Below are 21,396 nucleotides of genomic sequence, written 5' to 3'. Positions count from 1 at the left end.
AACGAGAGAAGTGGATGTGGGCATGCTAGGTACTTGATGTGAAGATGCCCAAGATGGGAGCCATTTCACAATGAGCTATTGAGCTTGATAGACTCGGGGGAAGCTTGTACTTGTATGTTGCTCAGTTGTCATATATACATCTCATACCCTGAGAGCACAACTAGACGTGAACGATTTCGATTAGCATTTTGATTGGATTGAAACTTGCGTGATGCGCAACCGAAAGAGAGATCTCAAATCCTAAGATGCTGCGAGCGCCGAAAACTTTTCGTGTTAGGTAATTGGCGTGGCTGGGCTGCCTGCCTGCCTCGTGTAACTATGGTAAAGACACTGGAAGATCTTCAATATCTCTATGAAGGGGTGAGCATGCAGCTTGGGGCTGTAGCTTTTCTTCGACAACTTATACTGAGTTGACAACAAAGAAATTGCTGTCTAAGTTTATCGAGCTAGCATCGAGCTAGCTTGAGGCTAATTAAGTGCAAGGTATACAGAAGCGGAAGAGAAACCACGAAGATAAATGAAGGCCGCGTACCAGAGCTTGGTTTTCTACGACGTGGCCGGCCTACTGACGGGTAGGGGCAGGGCATTCCCTACTCAGATACTCAATATCAGCTCATAAGCGTTGAGTTAAGGTATCGTTTGAATATTTGGCCATTACTGCTCTTCCCTAGATATTTGGAGCAATACTCTCACCTCATTCACGATGACCGAAAGAGGCAAGCACCAGTGCCGCCAAGCCCTCATCATGAGACGATAAATCACGTACATTTACACTTGCCCGGGCAGACGTTTAGCTGCGTTGACTCATAAAAGCGTGGACGCTCTGAAGTGGGTGGCCCCGCATACCGTCATCGGTCCCGCAGCTACCTTACATAGGTACCTTAGGTAGTAGGTACCTCATACCCTACCTCAGCACCAATTACTGCATCACTATTCAACTTCACTTCATCAGCGCTCATACAGGTCGCACCAACCCCCGTCAACGTGCAGGCCAAACCACCCTCCAAGATGGTTTCTGATCTGGCTACTGCCATTCAGGGCCTCTCTCTCGACGATCCCGGTGACTTGAACATCGACGACATCCTATTTGAGCAACGGCCTCGTAAACGAGTCAAGCAGGATGCATCGGAACTCAAGTCTCACCTCGAGAATAAGTTCCTCACGCCGTCAATGCAATTTTCGCCCGACTGGCTAAACCGTCTCCAGCAGTAAGTTTCCCGGAGGCCTCCCCCCTCGCGGTGCTGGTGCTGTCATAATTCTGACCTGACCACCACAGGCGCTGGGATTGCCCGGTGGACTACACTGAACTGTTCAAGATCGCCGCTCCTCAGACCAGGACTGTCACGCGCTTCCAGCGACATGGACTGGAAGGCAGAGTGACTGGCTACAAAAACGTCACTGTCACTGCCAACAGCGCCACGGCCAAGAATTCAACCTCATTTCTGCGCAAACCTGCCAGCAGGGCCGACTTCGTCCGTGGTGCCGCAGGTTTTTTCCCGTTTGCGCCCGGTGGTTTGGAAGGCATTGAAGCAACCGCCGCCCTGGAAGACCAGGTTCAACGTGCTGGTACAGGAGACGCTGCCTTCCCTTCTCACAAGCTCGAGAGAGTGATCAAGCTCGGCGAAGGTGGTCTGCTCGAAGTTGCGCCTGGTCTCACCAGAGGTATTGATGTCAACAAGAAAAAGTCCAATGAAGACGAAGCCAAAGCTGTCGAGCAAGAGTTGGATCAGGAACCCGAGCAGGCACCTGGTGCCGACGAGTCTGGGCCCGAGTCACAGGTCACTCGGGAGAAGGAGGCTGAGTCCGACGAAGAGGACGGGGAGGACATCGATGCCATTCTGCCTGTCGAGTTCCCGGCACTGGAACCACATGGCGCCCTCGTGGCATCCAGTGCCAGGAAGGCTGGTCGCGAGTGGGCTCACATGGTGGACATCAAGAGAGAAATCCCCAACTTCAGAGAACTAGTACCGGACATGGCCCGAGACTGGCCCTTCGAGCTCGACACATTCCAGAAGGAGGCTATCTACCACCTTGAGAACGGCGACTCCGTCTTCGTCGCAGCGCATACTTCAGCCGGTAAAACTGTCGTCGCTGAGTATGCCATTGCACTCGCTTCGAAACACATGACAAAGGCAATCTATACATCACCCATCAAGGCCTTGAGCAACCAAAAGTTCCGCGACTTTCGTCAGACGTTTGACGAAGTGGGTATTTTGACTGGTGACGTTCAGATCAACCCGGAGGCAAGCTGTCTGATCATGACTACGGAGATTCTGCGCAGCATGCTGTACAGAGGAGCGGATCTGATTCGAGACGTCGAGTTCGTCATCTTTGATGAGGTTCACTACGTCAACGATTTCGAGCGCGGTGTCGTCTGGGAGGAAGTCATTATTATGCTCCCAGAGCATGTCACTCTCATTCTGTTGTCGGCCACTGTGCCCAACACGTACGAATTCGCCTCTTGGGTTGGAAGGACAAAGCAGAAGGATATATACGTCATCTCCACCCCCAAGCGACCCATCCCCCTCGAGCACTACCTCTGGGCTGGCAAGAATATCCATAAGATCGTGGACTCGGACAAGAAGTTCATTGAGAAGGGCTGGAAGGAAGCCAACCAGGCCATCCAAGGGAAGGATAAACCCAAGACTCCGGAAGTCAACAACACGGCGCGCGGCGGCGGCGGCAGTGGTCAGAGAGGAGGCCAGAGAGGGGGAGCGCAGCGCGGCGGGCAGAGGGGAGGCCCCCGAGGCGGCGGTGGTCAGCAAAGAGGGCGAGGTGGGACACCGCGTGCCAGTCATAATCCGGGCCACCTGGGTCGCACTGGTCGCCAAGGTGGCTTCACTTCGGCTGCCCAGGACAAAAACTTATGGGTTCATCTCGTTCAGTTCCTGAAAAAGTCTAACTTGCTTCCCGGCTGCATCTTCGTCTTTTCCAAGAAACGTTGCGAGGAAAATGCCGATGCACTTAGCAACCAAGACTTCTGCACTGCGGCCGAGAAGAGTGCCATTCATATGACGATTGAAAAGTCGATCGCCAGACTGAAGCCCGAGGACAGAATCCTGCCTCAAATCATCAGACTGAGGGAGCTCCTATCACGGGGTATCGCGGTCCACCACGGAGGTCTCTTGCCCATTGTCAAGGAGATTGTCGAGATTCTATTTGCCCAAACTCTCGTCAAGGTGCTCTTCGCAACGGAGACTTTTGCCATGGGTCTCAATCTACCAACCAGAACAGTGGTGTTTTCGGGCTATCGGAAACATGACGGCCATTCGTTCCGCAACTTACTCCCTGGGGAGTATACGCAGATGGCGGGTCGCGCAGGACGTCGTGGCCTGGATACCGTTGGTTCTGTGATCATTGTGCCCCCGGGCGGAGATGAGGCTCCTCCCGTGGCGGACCTCCAGAAGATGATACTAGGAGAGCCATCGAAGCTCAGGTCCCAGTTCCGACTAACTTACAACATGATACTCAACTTGCTCCGTGTGGAGGCGCTCAAGATTGAAGAGATGATTAAGCGCAGCTTCTCAGAACACGCCACACAGCAGCTTTTGCCGGAGCACGAGAAGGCCGTCAAAATATCCGAGGCAGACTTGGCCAAGATCAAGAGAGATTCTTGCAGCATCTGCGACGTCTCGATGGACGAATGCCACCAAGCGTCGCAGGACTACAAGCAGCTGACCGAGGAAATGTACAAATTCCTCCTCGGCATCCCCATCGGCCGCAAGATGTTTACCCAGTCGCGCTTAATCGTATACAACAAGGACGGCATTCGCACGCCAGGCATTCTCCTGTCCGAAGGTACAACCAACAAGGGCCCTCAAGGTAGCCCTACGCTACATGTATGCGAGATCAGGCTCATGAGAGAGGCACGAGACTCAACGGATTTGCTGCCATTCATCCCGGCGTTCCGCAAGTATCTCACGCCGCTGCCGCAGGCGAAAAAGCATATGCGCATCAAGACGCTTCACGTACCGTTGAGCGATGTGGAGTGCCTGACCAGATACGTAACCAAAGGCATCGTTCCAGAGATCTTCCAGAGCGGCGAGAGCTATCTCAAGGCAAAGGATAGGCTTCATTCGCTTTGTCGATCATGGGATGACTTGTGGGACGAGATGGATCTCTCGAAGATCAAGAACCTTCAGTTTCAGGAGACGATAAAGAAGCGCAAGGAAGCTGAATTCAGAGCATCTTCCTCGCCATCTCTGTCCTGTCCGCAGTTTTTGAAGCACGTAAGTTATCGCAATTGCTATACTAATCGTGACTCTTGCTGACGACAACCAGTTCGCCATGTGTCATGACCAGTGGCTCATTAAGGAGCACATTTCTCAGCTCCGCCAGTCGTTGTCAGACCAGAATCTTCAGCTTCTGCCCGATTACGAACAACGTATTCAGGTATTGAAACAGCTCCAGTTCATCGACGAGAGTGCCAGGATCCAGCTCAAGGGCAAGGTTGCCTGCGAGATTCACTCTGGCGACGAACTTGTCTTGACGGAGCTAATCCTAGACAACGTGCTTGCGGACTACGAGCCGGCTGAGATTGCAGCTTTGCTCTCTGCCTTCGTGTTCCAGGAGAAAACGGATTCGCAGCCCAATTTGACGGGTAATCTTGAGCGGGGCAAGGATACCATCATTGCTATCAGCGAGAAGGTCAACGAAGTTCAGACGCTCCACCAAGTCATCCAAGCTGCGGACGACTCCAATGATTTCACCTCTCGGCCTAGATTCGGGCTGATGGAGGTAGTTTACGAGTGGGCGAGAGGCATGAGCTTCAAGAACATCACGGACTTAACGGATGTCTTGGAGGGCACAATTGTGCGGACAATCACACGGCTGGATGAGACATGTCGTGAGGTCAAGAACGCTGCTCGTATCATCGGCGACCCTGAGTTGTATCAAAAGATGCAGACAGCTCAAGAGATGATCAAGCGTGACATCACCGCAGTGGCTAGTTTGTACATGTAGATGCGAGGCTCGGGGTGCCATCTGGCGGCAAACCAGGCTAGAGAATCATTTTAGATGGTGTAGATGATGAATGATATCGGGTCTCGATTAACAGGCATGGCAATTAATGCCTCTTCCTCCCAGAAACGCCACGGATTTCCCGTTATCAAATACGTGAAGTTGTGTTCGTAAGCCCATTTCTTCGAGGTCTCTCTCGCGCATGTGCCCACTTCCAGAAAACGCCTAATGAACCCCGAGTTCCCAAACGAGTGATGCCTGCCGAAGAGGCGCAGCTTGATGGAACGCGCATTACACTCAAATCATGCTCTCAAAGCACGCAGCCTCTGCTGCAAAGCATCTTCCTCCTCGGCTGTGGGCTCGTTGGTAACGAGCTCTTCCTTGGCCGGCGTTGCGCTGTTGAGTTCGGCGTTCAGCTGTACGCCTGCGTCGTCGGCCAGCTTGCCCAAGAGTTCGTGAACGGCGTCCTCGGAAACCTGGGCGCTTGTCGACTGCGAGATGGCGTCCTGATAGATTCCGTTGGACATGGCATACTCTTCGTTTTGTTGCTTGAATTGCTCGAGGGTAACCAAAGTCTGCAGGAAAGGTATTATTAACGAGGGCGCAGCAATACCGATGGTCAGCGACGCGGCGACGTACCTTTTCAGGGTTCATGTTCTTTTGTGCGAGCGACATAGTACGGGATGACTGGCCCATCATGTGCGTCATGCGGTTCATCGAGTTGTTGGCTTGAATTTGTGCGGCGGAGAGCTCAGCCATGTCAGCCATCTGGTCCATTTGCTGTGCCAGGGCCTGCTTGGACAAGAGCATTTTGGCCTTCTGATACGCCTTTGCTGTTTCTCCCTTTTTGAGCAGCTGCGGAGGCAATGACGTTAGCAGTCATTGGGGTTTGGCGCGCACCTCAGGGGTACTGATCACTTACGTCCTGGATTTGTTTCTTCAGGATGGGATCCTGCTTGGCGGCCTTCTGCGCTTCTCTGCGAGCCTGCTTCGCTTGGAACTGTACGGGTGTCAGCAGGGATTATGACTGGAGTCGCTGTGATCGCGAAGGCCTGCCGTTAATCGACAGCACCGACGAGGACAGGGTTGACGCACTCTGGCCTGGAACTCGACCTGCATATCTCGAGAAAGCTGTCGGTTGGACATGATGGTGGGCACCTGTTCGGGGACTTGGTGACGGGGCGTGTGAGGGGTCGGTCGGGCGATGCAGCGATCGAAAGAACAATGGTCGGACGGAGTCGATGAAGGCAAGTCGTTGAAAAGAGTTCACTCGGATCGTGTGCGATAGGGAAGCAGGTTAAAAGATAAATTTGGGCGGTCGCGCGTTGTCGATTCAAGTCTGGACAGGATACTTCAGGTGACCAGTCAGGTGTCGGATGTAGGCGGCAACGGCGATTCCTGGACGTTGAGTGCTTCCGGTCCATGTCACTTGCACCAGGTGGGGCCGTCTGTCAGCCGCAGCGTATGACGCAACAAAACCTGAGGTACGGACCTGAGTCAAACAACCCGACCTACCGCCCGAGGGACGCTGAAAATGAGCCTTACTGTCAGCCACAGTGGCACAGCCATACTTATGGTACCTAGACAGAGAGCAGTGGAGTGAGTAGGTAACTAGTTACCTAGGCACGTTGCTCTCCATTCTATGTACCGTACCTTACCTAGTATGTTATTGCAACTTGCCTACCTAGGTACCGATGTTGTGTTCCCGCATACGATCGGAACTTCAATGGTCCGAAGTCTATGATGCTCATGTCGAGACAAAGAGCTTTTCAACAGGCGTATGGCATCCTTTTCGATTCTATCGCGCCTCACCCAAGGCGATGTGATTGAGTACTGAACTCGTATTCAAATCCTGTGACCAAGGCCCGTCGCTAGTTGTTTCACATCAGTTGTCTTCATCAAGTTGATAACAACGCTTGCCTGCCAGTATGGCTGCACGAGTAAAGATGAACGTCCAATCATTCCCCCGGCCTCCGTTGCTGGAGAAGGTACCGCGGCATCTACAGGTTAAGTGGCATGGCCAAGTGATCGCGGATACGAAAGATGCTTACTGGGTGTTGGAGACTCACCATCCTCCGAGTTCGTCTATCCGATGTCGCCTTTGTCGACGTGTCAAAGTTCGGTTGAGGTACTGACTTGTCTATTAGCATACTATCTGCCGCCAGCTTCGATCAAGGTTCCTCTGGCCCCAACTCGTCGAAGCACTTATTGTGAGTGGAAGGGCGCTGCGACCTACTACTCGATCGCGGCACCCGAGAATGCGCCATCAGGGACACCGCAGACAGTGTCGAACCGTATCTGGTCTTATGAGTCTCCAACGTCGGGTTTCGAAGCAATCAAAGGCTTTTTGTCGTTCTACGCGGGACCGTGGGATTGCTATGTCGACGGCGAGTTGGTTGAGCCCCAGCCCGGCGATTTCTATGGCGGGTGGGTGACTGCGGAGATTGATGGTATTGTGAAGGGCGCTCGCGGCAATTGGGATCCCGTCTTGTAAACAGTAAATTGGCAGACTTTGAATATTGTTCTGCCGGATGGGGTGCTCTCCTTGGCAAGGCTGGTATTTCAAGACTGGTCGCTACCAAACAGGCTCTCTTCTGAGAGCATATTGGTAAACTGATGGCCTGTACGCGCAAGAATGTGCTGCTTCGATGGAGCGTGCCCGCAGAAACGAGAAACGAGTGCAGATGATTTCGTGGGGAATATGGGGTTTGATCATCCAACTACCGGACCCGTCAACCCGGATCTGCAGTTCGTCGACTTGCACTCTGCCTTGGAAAGGGAAAGGCTCTCAGTTTCTCATGTACGTTGCCTGCTGTGTACATCGCACGGAGGCTGGCTCAGGTATAGGGTGTTGACTGGCGTGGTTGAGTCTGAGGTACGGCAGCTAGCTACCTTTTAATACAACCGAGGGGAGTGCCATAGATCACAACGATGGCATCGTCGACAACGTCTGTAGGGTTGAAGTCTACGGGAGCCGATACTTCCGAGCTGCGGCCGTTTCCGGCGCACGGCGGTCTGTACGGAGTCTCGATGGATGTGCCGTTAATCAACGTGGTTCAAAGACGCGTTTGCCCCGACGGATCCATTGGCGGGGGAAGCCCACATTCAACAGTCCGAGTCCCGTGCGGTGAAACAAGATTAGCAGGGGCAACTGGGGACCGGTCGACGATCAACCAGGTGGTGCCCTCCCTGCCCATCTTTCCAGATCGTTCTCGAACAACAGAGCTGCCGGTCTCCGAACGCTGCGGTTCAGGAAGGGATAGATCTCGCTAGTCGACTCTTCTGCCCCTGAGCCACCTCGCCTACGGGCGTATTGCAAGTCGCGGTTCCCTTTCCGCAATCACCGAGATAGTGAGAGAGTCTGAAAAGGAAATAAGAAGCCGATGAAATCCCAACCATGGGCCGATGTCTGGATGTGAGGTGGAGGCCATTGATAACAGGAAAAAGGGGGGGGCAAGAGGTGGTTGCTCCGTTCACATTTGAATAGTTTGTACTGTACGTACGGATACGTAGTGAGGAACCTTATGTAATTGATTGCCCCGTATTTGCATGCTTTCTGAAATGCGGTATCCGTATTCCCCGCTAAGCCAATGTGCGTTATTGCGCCGGGAGTCCCTGACACCACTACCTGCCGTGTCGTGATTTTGTCTGGGCCGTATGGGGTGGGCGACGACGAGAAGCGCTCTGATAACGTCGAAGTCGACGACGTAGGATACGTACGCCGGCCTGGAGGAGGCGCTGTGGTGCCCTTGCACATTACAAGACGAGAGTTGAGAATACACCCAATCTGCAAATTCGGTCCGGCTTGCCAGGTCGCGTCAACGACATATTGCAAGTGTTTGAGTGAGTGAAGACGAGCTGTCGTGCCGGAACGGACGGATCTACTGGAGGCGCCGGTTTGATTGGGACACAAGACGATGATAGTCAGTAGTGACCACTGGATGCAATCAAAGTTTGCCCAGAGTCGTCGCAAGATGTTTGGGCGAACAGCATGTAGATTGACCCCCGAGAGTCAGAAAGGTATGCAAGGGGCTTCGAGTAAGTTGTTTGACGCGGCTCATTCCAAAGTTTGCCTCCATCGTCCGGGTTGATTGTTGTCACCGTCGTCTCTCGAGACATGCGGTATGCCATTTATCTCATTCAGCATGTGGTGGCAAGCCAAAAGTGTCCGGTGTCAAGACGGTCTACACCTTCTCGTCTCTCTGGCTCGGGAACACGAGTCGGGCCCGGGGTTCAGGAGTCGTCTGCTGGCCAGTGCAACAGATCTGCGGCAATGAGAACCCCTAGATCGCCTCGGGGGCCATGGTTGCAACCAAGACCCATTTAGTTGCGCTTCTTTGCCTTGGGGTAAGGTCACCAACAAGTGAAGGGAACCATGATCATGATGCAGCTGGCGCATCTCTGGTGCGGACTGCGCCAGCGTACGGGCATGTGCCCCCCCACAAACAAGAGACATGGCGCGACACACGATATGGTTCTGGAGCTCCCTTGCTGGTTGCAGTTGCATCTCTCGTTTGAATGGTTAGAGGACTACGAGTATGGCAAGAATGGACAGTGCCACGGCTTGACAACAGAGACCTGGAGCTCGATGCCGATTCAAACGACTGAAGGGAGAACACGCGCCTCTGCCAGGCCAAATGCAGTTAAAGCCGGGCTTGTATTTGTTTCGGGTGACCAAGACTCTGTCACCACATTGAGATGGCACGCCAAGATGAACAGGCGGAATAGACTTTGTGTGACCTAGGTGGAAGTCGAATGGCCGAGACCTTTGGTGAAGGGGCGGCGTAAAGTAAGATTCAGCCCCTTTCAGCCTTGGGGGTCCAACGTCGAGTTGCTAAGGTAGGTTACTCGGTATGGCGGGACATGTGGTGAGCGCTGAGTGATGTCTGCGGTGCCCTCCAGGTTACCAGGTAATGAAGGAACAACCGATAGCGGATCTCGTCAATAAACCGCCGTGTACGGATACTCGTACAACTGGTGCCGGGGAAGACGGGTGGCTAAGTTTAGTAACCGGCGGTGGGAGGACGTGCTCATCCACTGGCAGTTCATCTGCTATTACACCGGGTCCAGACGTCTCCAGCTGTTGGGCGATGCTCGGGGATCTACTTCAACCTGCTCCACGTATGTATATGTTGCCTTGTGGTCAAGAACGTACGCTTGAAGGCCATGGGAAGGTGGGTAGTGTAGATAGGTAGGTACTGTGCTTCGTAAAATACATCTGTTGCAGTTGCTGAGGCGGGTTGCGGTGAGCTCAGCTGACGGTGCATATCACGTCACGTCAGCCATGTCATGTCAGCCAGCTCAGCAATGCGATGCAATGCAGCAAAGCAGGGCAGCGGGGTCACTGCTGAAGACAGCACAAGCGAGACGGGCGGTAGGCAAGGGAACTGAAATGCGGTGAAATGCCTTTGGAAGATGCTGGGCGGCGAGGCGAGAGTGCGGTGATTGATCGCGGCACTTGGAGGTAGTAATACCCCGATTCATCGTCGTCCCAAGTCGTAGTCGCCGTGGTGTTTGCTACTCTCCTCCCTCGATACGATCCATACCTGCCGTAGAGGCATCGGCCGTTCGTCGACGGAAAGCAAAGGGTTTGGATTGCCCGTTCTGGCCCACGGCATCTCGGGCTGCCCAAGGCCATTTCGCTTTAGGCATGTCTGGGCCGTCATCCAAAGACGTCGGAAACGGGATGAAATGGGCAATTAATCAATACAGTCCAGCGTAAGTGGGAGGCGAAGGCAGCGACGGGAGGCAAGGGAAAGATTCAGTGACACCGAGTACCTAGGTAAGGAAGGTGGTGGGAAGCAGAGAAAAGGGGGAAGTTCCTGGGAGCGGCGCGGCCTCCGTCTGGCACGGTGCGCCACTCGTGTTTCCGCTCCGTGGCTCCCGTGTTTCCTGTTTAGACCGACGGGGCCAGCACCTTAGCAATTTGGAGGGTCGAATGTATCCGTAGGAGATTCGTGCCTACTGGCTGTGAGGTAAGGTAGGGATAGGTATGTACCCGTAGTTTCGTTCTGTGGACACTCCGTGGAAGATGGAAGACTCCCGAGCCAGTGAAACCACTGGGCCGGTGCACGCAGTTGCTCCTTCCGCCGCTGTCGTTGGTCAAATCCACCAATCAGCCTCCGCCGTCCGCAATCCGCAATCCGCAGTCCAGTCCGCAATCCGAAGGTGCCCCCTTGCGCCCACCTCCCTCTTTGGGTTTCGCCCACTCACACTGACTGACTTGGAGAAAAGTTTAACTCTGGAATACCTGAGTTTCCCACTCAAACTCGCAGCACTACCTAGTACTGAGTTTGTATACCTGCAATGTCTTTTGTACCTTCCTCCTGAGACCTTGCGTGATCGGCTCCATTTTAGGCGGCACCCTTGCTTCGCCCCTGTTCCACAGCGGCCACAACTCGCTATTCGTAAGTAAAATAGGCACCTTCCAGGTTACCAACCACAGCGTGCCTGGGGTTTTGGGGGCCTGGGGGCCAAATGCCTGAGGCAGACCACCCTAGGTACCTTACCCGTCCCTTGGCTCCTGTGGCCCCCCCTTGAACGAGGGCCAGCGTGGCCTCAACTTACAAAAGAGGCCACATCGCCTGCTTCCACGCACTTGGGCTGTGATCCTCAGCTCCAACTGCACCAAAAAGCCATCACCACACAAAGAACACTCTGTCCTCTTCTCCAGAGCAGATCGAAGCATCTTCCACTCGGACCTGGTGCTTTGCCCTCGGTGACTCACCAGACCCCATCTGACTCACACTGGGTCGTCATCGCAGCTATCATGCGATCCTCTTAGCAGGCAGCCTTTAGCTATATGTTGTATGAGGAACTAGGACGGCACCTCCATACATCTATCTTCAACCCACACTTTCACCCTACCCACAAACCATACCTGCATCACACAGTTCCCTACTTTTTTCTGCATCCCCACCCCTGGATTTAGCAGTTCCAACTGCGTGCAACATTTCCGACAAAGTCCTCCTACTGAGTCTATCCAGAGAGCCATCTGTGCAGCCCCGTCTGGACAGTCACAACACACACACATCCAAGTCACAATGGCCTCTTGGGACCAGACATCACCAATGATCAAGTTCGAGGACTCGCCAGCCGAGTCCTTCGTCTCGACACCCGGCGAACTATACCCCTCGCTTTTCGGCGACGCCACTCCAGCGGTCGCTGACGGCACTACCGTCGACCCCTCAGACATGTTGACGCCTCCGCCCTTCACTGAGGAGGATGGCACTGCCTCCACCCCGGCCGACGACTCTCCATCATCAGAGAAGAAGCCGGCCAAGAAGAGGAAATCATGGGGTCAAGTTCTCCCGGAACCCAAGACCAACCTTCCTCCGAGGTAAGCTTTTTGAACTTCGCATGTCATGGCGTCCTGAGACACTCTCTAACCAAATCGACAGGAAACGGGCCAAGACAGAGGACGAGAAGGAGCAACGCCGAGTGGAGCGTGTCCTCCGCAATCGTCGCGCCGCCCAATCTTCTCGGGAGCGTAAGCGTCTCGAAGTCGAGGCTCTCGAAAGACGCAATAAGGAGCTCGAGGCAGCTCTTTCCAATGTCACCAAGGCGAATCAGCTCCTGGTTGAGGAGCTGAACAAGTTCCGTCGCGATTCGGGCATGTTGACCCGATCATCCTCGCCTCTCGACCCTCTCCGCTCTAATTCCGTAACACTGTCCCCTGAGCTCTTCGGCTCACAAGACGGTCATCGTCCTCCAATGGACGACGCCAAGTCTCTTGTCGATGACCTGATGACTTCATCCCAGAACAACGCCACCGTCAACCCGGCGTCGCTCTCCCCCGAGCTGTCGCCAATCGCCGAGACTGACGAGGCGGATGCCGAGGAGAACAAGACGGCCGAGACCACCGGGAACTCATCCTCCGACCTGACACAACGTCCTGCAGCGATGTTGTGCGACCTGCAGTGTCATCTGTCGGAGGATCTTCCTCAATCATGGCTGGCCTCTCGAACCCCTCTGCATCCGACCTTGGTCTTCTTTCTGCAGCTTCAGATGCTGTCAATCACCTCATCGGTGATTCTTTCAGTCTGTCGGCGGCCCTTGACGCAGATCGCTATGTCCTTGAAAGCGGGCTTCTCTCTTCCCCCAACTCCCTCGATTACGAACACGATTATATGGCTGGTGACTCTGCCAACTTCCTCCAGGAACCGTTCGACATCACCGAGTTCCTCCACGATGAGGTCAACGGCGGCGCCAACTCAGACGCCAACGCAGTCAACGGCACTGCCGTCGCAGCGAACCCGGACTTCGGCCGCGATCTTACCTACTCTGAGACTCAAGTCTCTTCAGAGAATCCTAACCTGCAGCCCCACTCTGGCGCGTCCGCTTATGGATGCGACGATGGAGGCATTGCGGTTGGTGTCTGAAGGATGCGATGACCGGGTTGGGGGATCGTCGGCTGAATCTCCGGCGGGGCGCGACAGCGGCCGGGCACCGCGAACGTGGCTGAACGGCGCGCCGTTACCGTCAAAAGAGGTTCTCTTGACGTTACTATGGGCTCTCAGAGTCGAAGAGCGCAAGATGATTCGTAGGGGTTTACTTCCAAATAACGAAACCCCCAACCCGGCAAATAGCATCTCGGCACCATCCAAAAACTACGTGTTGACAGTAGCTTCCAAGAGGAAGCGAGGCGAGGCGGATGTGAACGAATATGGGAAGCGTTGCCGATTGGCTTGATTGGGCATGCGGGAAAACGGTATCCATGGCGTTACGGATGGCGCCCATTAAAATAGAGCCATAACTTGGGGTCTGTAACAATATCTTGTCAGCGAAAGTCGCATTGCGACCAATGAACATTGATGCCATGACGAAACCTACTGCACACACTGTGACCTCGCTCTCATTGAACCTAATTAAGTGCCTTCGGGTGTTGTGATCATTCGCCGGATGGGGCCGATCCGTCCCGCCTCATTAATCTCAGTCCCCATTTTTAACAGACGTAGTCTCAACGAGTTTCCAACACCAGTACTTGAGCTAACACGACGATTTACGGGTGATTTGAAGACTCGAATCGTCCTTTCGTGTGGAGGCTTGGCCACGGGTGGTGCCCGTTGTTGTACGTGGTCATACGTATGCCAGAGAAGCCTTTAAAGGACACTGACGGCGAGATCGACTTCTGCCAGTAAACCACTATATCTTTCCCATGCTATGCACATCGCACGATCCGTAGGGTTGCTTCGTCTATGTGGTGAGCCTTCCAGCACGTCCCTGAAAGATCCTCAAATGGTGGCCCCAAGGCATAAGGCTAGCCAAACCATGGGTCGTCGACATGATAGTTGATTACAGCACACCACGTATTCAGGCTGAGGTTACTCTGCGGAATTATTATCTCTCTCCATTTATTAGCCCACCACCCTCGCGATTCCAATGGGTATTCGCCAGCCGCCGCCGCATGCCTGCCCCTTCGTGAAGCCTCCCGTGTACCTTATCATTCAATACCTGCCGTTGACGCCTTGCCTTCCAATAACCCATTGCAAAATTATCAAGACTTATTCATGTGCCGTGCTCCTCACCACAAGCCGTCCATTTCGGCCAAGGCCGCTTCTTCGTCTTCGAAGTCAGTTCCGATCGATTTCCTACTCTGTTGCTGAGTCGGTCTCTGTGCCTGACCGGCCGCATCTGCTTCGGCCATCAGAGCATCCAAATCGTCCTCTTCGTCCTCTTCGTATCCATAACCCTCGGGCATCGAGGTCGATGCTTGGGTTCTAACCTGTGCCACTGGTGTTGCTCCGTAGATATCATCTTCGTCTGGGACATCTCTCTCTGGCGTCTTTGGGCCCTGCTCCTTTGCCGGTGCTACTACGTCCGTCGGGCTCACTGGTTCTGTTGCCGTATTCACTCCTGCCGTCTGGCCAACCTCTGCACCCGGACCACTCTCCTCCGGAGCATCATCTGCCTCCCATGGCTTCGGCTTGCCCTCGTTGATCCATTCCAATCGCTTGTGGGCGATAATCTTCTTGTGGCCTGTCTTTTCCACCATGGATAGAGCATCGAGGAACTTCGCTTTTGGGAACAAGTCGTCGAGCCAGAGTTGGTAGAACGATAGTAGCCGAGCTGTGTCGGAGAACTGATAAAGCCGAAATTAGTCACAGTTCCCAATTGTACTCGACCGTAAAAAGACTCACCTCGTGCCCCTTTCCCTTGAAGTTAAGGTTCACCGCCCGTCTCCGAAGCTCGGGAATGCCATTCTCCGAGAGCAACCTGAAAGCATCTTTAGCACGCAAATATATGTCTATCAATTGCATCGTGCCAACCTTGCTTCATCCAGCTTCACTCGTGGCACTCGCACTCGCTTTGCTACCTCGACCTCCTCATCAAGACCTAGTGCTTCACCCTGTTTCCTCTTATTTGCGCTAACGTTCTTTGTTTCCTGCGCTTCGGGCGGCGGGGTACGGAAAGGGTCGTCAAAATCGTCGGCGGCATAATTGTCGAGGTCATCGTACTCGGGGACCGTTCTCGAGGTCATCTTGACTGCTGCGCAGTTCGGTATGTAGATATCAGTGTTGATGAGCGTTTACGACCCTCTCGACGCGACATACGGGCGGGGCGCGTAGTCAATTAAAGGACGCGTCTGTGGCGCTCACGGTGCTGTGCAGAGGTGGAGATCGGGTGGAGGTCCACCTTTCCACCATCCACATAGGTACAGCCGAGCTTACGTAACGGGCCAAGCTTACCTAGCCACAGAACGTAGTCAGGCGTGGGACAGGAAGGCCACATAGTTCTGCCTCAGGCAAATACTCGAGGCCGAGTTCCAATCAGCTTCTATCCATATCCAATTCAACGACCATATCCGACCGCTGAACGCTGAGAGCTCTCCCAGCCATCATTGACGCAATTGGGTCCCGAATTGTCGTCTGCTACAATGGCCACTGCACAGGCTCAGACATACACTCCGACGAAGGTCGTCAGGAGTGACTACCCGGTTCGTATTACGCAGTCTCTTGCATGAGACGCAGGCTTGTGCTAATGTCTCTTCGCATAGCTCATTGACAACGACCCGTACGTCCGAACCCGATCTTCGACCGCTGCCAGGCTCGGAGAGTTCAATTGCTAATTGCGTACGCCTATAGCCACTTCAAGAGAGTCGTCGGCTACGCCAGGCCCTCCGACTATGCTTACGGAGCCGCAGCTGCCGCTTTCGGGCCCGGCGCTCTCCTCGTCCTGGAGAAATTCGCCCCTTCCCATGTCGGCAAGGGAGGTCTGGCCCAGGCCATGCGACTTGCCGGAGCCATTGGCCTCGCTGGTGGATTTTTCTACTTTTACCAGCGCTCAAGCTGTAGGCTCACACGATCTGATCGGCAACAGCTGCCGAAGCCCGACTAGGACGACGAAAGCTGACTGCGAGACATTAGTGCGATTTTACGGCGCCACCGAGAATGCGAGAGAGGTCGAAATGGATATGAGGGAGATGGTTTCCAAGGTCAAGGCTGGTGAGCCCCTCTACGGAGAGAGCAGATTGACCCCTCACATGCAGGGTGTGGCTGCGCGACAATCGAGATACTCGGCTCTTTTCATGGGTGTCATCCCCTGGTTCAACTTCGTCAACCACAACCAGCACGGCGTCGACACCGCCAAGTACTACCAGCAGGCTGAGAGGGAGCTTGAGGCTGATCGTTTGAAGAACAGCTCATGAGTTCCTTGGTCGCGTACTGTCGGGGGCGGAGGTTGCGTAGCATAGACCGCAAGATGTGTGTATTATAGCCTAGGCTGGAAAGGTAGCCGCAGAAAGGCTTTAGCCAAAATAACTATTCTACAATTTTACAGTCTTAAGAGTCTTATATTAAGAAACCGCTATAAACCTTATTTAGACCTAAGCACTAATTTATCTTTAAGGTCTTAAGTATTATTATTATTATATTATAGCTAGGAATAACTTAGCACTTAATTTTAAAAATCTAATATTATTTAAAGCTAATTCTTAACCTCTTTAGTTAAGAATCCTTAATAAGTAGTATAAGTTTAAATAATATAATATAGCTCTACTCCTTAAGATAATATATAGATATATAAGTAATATTATCTATTATCTTAAAATAATTATTCCACTATTAAGCTATTTATTCTAAATAACTTTAGCTTTTATTCTATTTATACTTTTATTTATATAAAAATTTTATTATATATCTTTTCTTTTTTAGTTTAGCTATTATAATCTTTTAGCTTAACTTTATATTATTATAATTTTTCTCTATTTTTATCTTTTTACTTTTTAATCCCCTTAAAAAAACTAAAATATTAAAAGTTAGTTATCCTCTTAAATATTAAAGTAGTTTAAAGGTATATAATAAATAATTTATTATTATTTATAAAAATAAAGACTTCTATCTTTAAGTCCTTAAGGCTTAAAAAGCTTATTACTATAAATAAATCCTTTTTAAAAGCTATTAGCTTTCTCTTAATATTAATTAAATAGCTATTTATAATAGTCTTTTTGATATTAATAATAAAGAGAATAAATAATAAAATATAAATACTTTAAGCTATAATTAGAGTTATTTTTATAGCTATCTTTATAGTTATTATAAAAACTATAATAATAATTATAATAGCTTAATAGAATAAAGAGGAAACCTTAATAAATAGTAATAAAATAGTAATAATTCTAATAATAGTCTTTTAGGTTTTAGAGATAACACTAATAAATTAATATAATAATCTTCTTTTTCTTTTCTCTTCTCTTTTTTCTCTTCCTCCTCTTTTTTATTACTCTAATAGTAATAATAAAAATAATAAATAGAGAGAGAATAATAATAAAGATAATAAAGAGTTAAGATATTTTTTCTTTTTAATCCTTAATATAGATCTTAAGTTATAAAGTATATTTTACCTTTATATATATTATTTTTACTCTATATTATATATCTACTTTTTAAGAGACTTTATTAGCTTAAATAAAATTAAACTTAAAGTTATTTTTATTTTTTTTATTAATATAATATATTTAGTTTATTTTATTATAATTAATATACTAAATATAATAATACCTATATTATAATAAGTTTATTTTTAATTCCTTTAGATTTTAATTTAGCTTTATTAATATTTTATATAAGGTTTTATTTTAATATTTAATAATTTTAATAATATAATTTTATTTTTTTTAATAAGCTCTTTATTTATATAACTCTTTTTAATTAAGGTTATTTTTAATAGAAGCTTATAGAGATTTTAATTAGTTTTTTAAAGGATTTTAAAGCTTTTAAAGCTATTTATTATTAATATTAAAATCTAAATAGAGCTAAAGTTCTTAATTAGATATATTTAGATATATTTAACCTCTTTTTTAATAGTTTATTAACTTATTATTAAGAAATTAAGAGTAATTATAAATAGATTATTAATACTTAATATTAAACTTTTAGTTAAATATTATTTTCTTATTATTAATTTAAATATAATCTTAATAATATTATAAGTTTTAAAATAAAATAATAATTTCTTATTAATATTAATATAATTAAATAGCTTAGAACTTTATTTCTATTTATCTTTTTATAATTAATATTAGCTTTATAGCTTAAAATTCTATTAAGAAGAGAGCTTATAACTAAGCTTTTAACTTATTCTATATTTTATTTTTAAATATAAAATAAAACCATAAGGTTTTAATTTATTTTTATAGCTTACTTTATTATTATAAATTTAATTTAACTTTTAATTAAGGTTTTAAGTTAAGCTATATTTTTATTTACTTTTTATTATTTATAAGTAGAAAGTATTACCTAGCTCTAAGGGAGCTTTATAGTAGTTTATTAATATAAGTTTCTTAGTTCTTTAATATAATTCTAATACTTTAGCCTATACTATCTCTTAATATAATAAATAGATATAAATAATAGTTAAATTAATATTAACTAATAAGCTTAGCTTAACTAAAGTTAGGTATATATAAGTTTATAAGAGCTATAGGAAAAAGGGGGGTAATAAACTTTATTATTAATAAGTAGTAATAATAACTTAAATCTATTATAATAATATTAAATCTTTTAGTTATAAGTCCCTCTTTATAATACCCTTATAGTCCTTTAGCTAAAAGGGTAGCTAATAGAGTATCTCTATTATATTATTAAGTAGATATAAAAAGCTAGTTATTTTAAGCTTAATATCTATTTTTTATCTTTCTTTTTTATTATTATATTTAAATCCTTTAATATATTTTCTATATCTTTTAATATACCTAAGTAGCTTAAATATAGCTTATACTATAAGCTATAATAATATTAGCTTATTAAAATAATTATTAATATAAAGATCTATATTATTAAAAGCTTTAAGTTTAAGGAGCTACATTATACCTATTAGCTTAAAGTTATCTACTTTACTTTAATATATCTAAAATAAGCTATTAATATTAATTATATTATAAAGAGCTATATTATATATACTTAAGATCTCTATAGTAATAATAATAAGATTACTATTAAAGACTAAGATCTAAATAGAGTAGATATAATAATAAATATTATTATTACTATATATAAGCCCTTTATAGGCTTTTTAAAACTAGCTAAATAGCTTAAAGCTAAGAATCTATAAGTCCTATAGATTTAGATTATAATATATTAATAGCGTTACTAATAGTAAGTAATAGAGCTATAATAGTCTTAAGTACTAAAAGTAAGCTAAAAGTCTTTTAAAAAGTTTAATAATAATATATTAGCTTAATAGCTATATAATTAAAAGGGTTAATTAGTTAGTAACTAATAGAAGTTTTAGAGATATCTTCTAAAGTATTAGAAATATCTTAATCAAAAAGTCTATTATTATTATTATAATAGGGGAAGTTAAGGTATAAATTAATAAAATAGTAGCTAAAATAGAAAGAGCTTATATATAGTTATATAACTAAATAGCTATTAATTAGTTAAGTTAGCTAAGCTAAACCTAAAGTTAGTTAAATATATAGTTTTTAAATATAATATAGTAGCTAAAGGCCCTTTTTATTATTTATAATCCTTAGTTTTATTAAGAAATTACTTAATTTAAATAGAGAGAAATAGTTTTTAAGTTTTTTATTTATATTTTAATTTAATTCCTTTTTATTTTATTTCTCTTTTTCTTAAAGAGACTCTAGCTATACTAAATATTAATAGTCTTAAGGTTTTTAAAAATATAATAAAAAGCTTTTTAATAATAAATTATATTTCTTTTTGTTATTCTTTTTATTTTTTAACTTTTTATTTAGCTTTTTATTTATTATAATTTATAAAGGCTTTTTTAGTATTAATTAGGTTTTTAGTTAATATCTAAAAGTTATACTTTAAAGGCTATTTAGACTATTTAATTAAGTAATAAGTCTTATTATCCTTTATATAATAGTTTATAATTTAGTTAAGTTTTTATTTATTTTTATTCTTTTTTAGATTTAATATAAATAGGGGTTTATTACTTTAGTTACTATATTATAGTTCTAAAAGGCTTATATAAAAAATATTATATAACTATAAGTATTATTAAAGTAAAGCTAAATAATAAGTTTATTTTTCTATATAGTTAAATATTCTAAAAGGATTAATATATTTTAAAGCTAATTTATACTATATTACTTTAAATTATAAGTTTTAAATTAATAAGAAAATTAAAAATCTAATTAAGAAAATAATAAAATTATAATACTTATTATAGCTTTTTACTTATTATTTTATTACTTTTTATTAATACTTCTTAAGGTTTCTCCTTATTTAATAAAGCTTTTTTTAAAGTATTTAGTTATATTTTATACCCCCTTTATATTAATTTTATCTCTAAAATTAAAATAAACCTCTAGCTAATAGTTTATAAGAGCTTTAGCTAATAAAACTCTAATTATTAAGTTTTAACTATCATTTACTATATATTAAGCTTATAGAAGTAAGTTTTTTTAAGTTACTTCTTAATAATAAAAGTATTATAAATATTATTCTAATTATTTATTAGCTACCTCTATTTATTTATCTATTTAAATATAAAATACTATTAATAATTTTTACTTTATATAGTTATAATAGTAAAGTTTTAACTAAAATTAGCTTATAAATATTAAACCTTTATTAGAGATAATACCCTTAAGTATATTAAATTTAAGTTTAATCTCTTAATAAAAGATCTCTATTAATATTTATTATTATATAGATATAATATTTTATATATCTATTTATAACAATTAATATTATATTAATTTATATTATTTTATTAAATATATATAATAAACCTATAATAAAGTCTATAGAGACTTCCTTAAAGAGATAGCTTAATTAAGAGAAAGACATTAACTCTCTATATAGTTAATAGGTTTTTACTTTTAAATCTAAATAAATAGTATATCTCTAAATATAATTTTTAATATCTTAATTTATATTAATTTATTTAAATTTTCTTTAAATTAATTTTATTATTTTATTTATTTTAAAGTATCTAGCTAATAGATTATTATAAAATAGATTT

At 45.8% G+C, this 21,396-nt stretch overlaps 5 protein-coding genes across 5 annotated transcripts; 3 read left to right on the top strand and 2 right to left on the bottom strand.

Annotated features, from left to right (window-relative positions):
* Positions 1 to 1,008: 1,008 nt before the first annotated feature.
* CkaCkLH20_13240 (DEAD/DEAH box RNA helicase) lies at positions 1,009 to 4,962 on the top strand (the record flags this gene model as incomplete). Its single annotated transcript, XM_038895950.1, has 3 exons — positions 1,009 to 1,208; positions 1,277 to 4,229; positions 4,282 to 4,962. 3 exons carry the CDS (start codon positions 1,009 to 1,011, stop codon positions 4,960 to 4,962), a joined length of 3,834 nt encoding a protein of 1,277 aa, XP_038738740.1.
* Positions 4,963 to 5,261: 299 nt separating this feature from the next.
* Positions 5,262 to 6,105, bottom strand: CkaCkLH20_13239 (charged multivesicular body protein; the record flags this gene model as incomplete). Its single annotated transcript, XM_038895949.1, has 4 exons — positions 5,262 to 5,534; positions 5,599 to 5,814; positions 5,882 to 5,959; positions 6,055 to 6,105. The coding sequence occupies 4 exons, from the start codon at positions 6,103 to 6,105 to the stop codon at positions 5,262 to 5,264; spliced, it is 618 nt and encodes a 205-aa protein (XP_038738739.1).
* A 5,897-nt stretch (positions 6,106 to 12,002) lies between these two features.
* CkaCkLH20_13238 (uncharacterized protein) lies at positions 12,003 to 13,340 on the top strand (the record flags this gene model as incomplete). Its single annotated transcript, XM_038895948.1, has 3 exons — positions 12,003 to 12,298; positions 12,360 to 12,887; positions 13,001 to 13,340. 3 exons carry the CDS (start codon positions 12,003 to 12,005, stop codon positions 13,338 to 13,340), a joined length of 1,164 nt encoding a protein of 387 aa, XP_038738738.1.
* Positions 13,341 to 14,482: 1,142 nt separating this feature from the next.
* On the bottom strand, positions 14,483 to 15,439 carry CkaCkLH20_13237 (chromosome segregation in meiosis protein 3; the record flags this gene model as incomplete). Its single annotated transcript, XM_038895947.1, has 3 exons — positions 14,483 to 15,040; positions 15,099 to 15,174; positions 15,228 to 15,439. 3 exons carry the CDS (start codon positions 15,437 to 15,439, stop codon positions 14,483 to 14,485), a joined length of 846 nt encoding a protein of 281 aa, XP_038738737.1.
* Positions 15,440 to 15,835: 396 nt separating this feature from the next.
* Positions 15,836 to 16,606, top strand: CkaCkLH20_13236 (nadh-ubiquinone oxidoreductase 21 kda; the record flags this gene model as incomplete). Its single annotated transcript, XM_038895946.1, has 4 exons — positions 15,836 to 15,895; positions 15,956 to 15,972; positions 16,044 to 16,249; positions 16,326 to 16,606. The coding sequence occupies 4 exons, from the start codon at positions 15,836 to 15,838 to the stop codon at positions 16,604 to 16,606; spliced, it is 564 nt and encodes a 187-aa protein (XP_038738736.1).
* Positions 16,607 to 21,396: the final 4,790 nt, after the last annotated feature.

This window comes from Colletotrichum karsti (assembly GCF_011947395.1).
Source record: "Colletotrichum karsti strain CkLH20 chromosome Unknown Scaffold79, whole genome shotgun sequence".
Classification (NCBI taxonomy): Eukaryota; Fungi; Ascomycota; class Sordariomycetes; order Glomerellales; family Glomerellaceae; genus Colletotrichum; species Colletotrichum karsti.
Note: the sequence above shows the minus strand (reverse complement) of the source record. Positions and strands in the feature narration are given on the sequence as shown.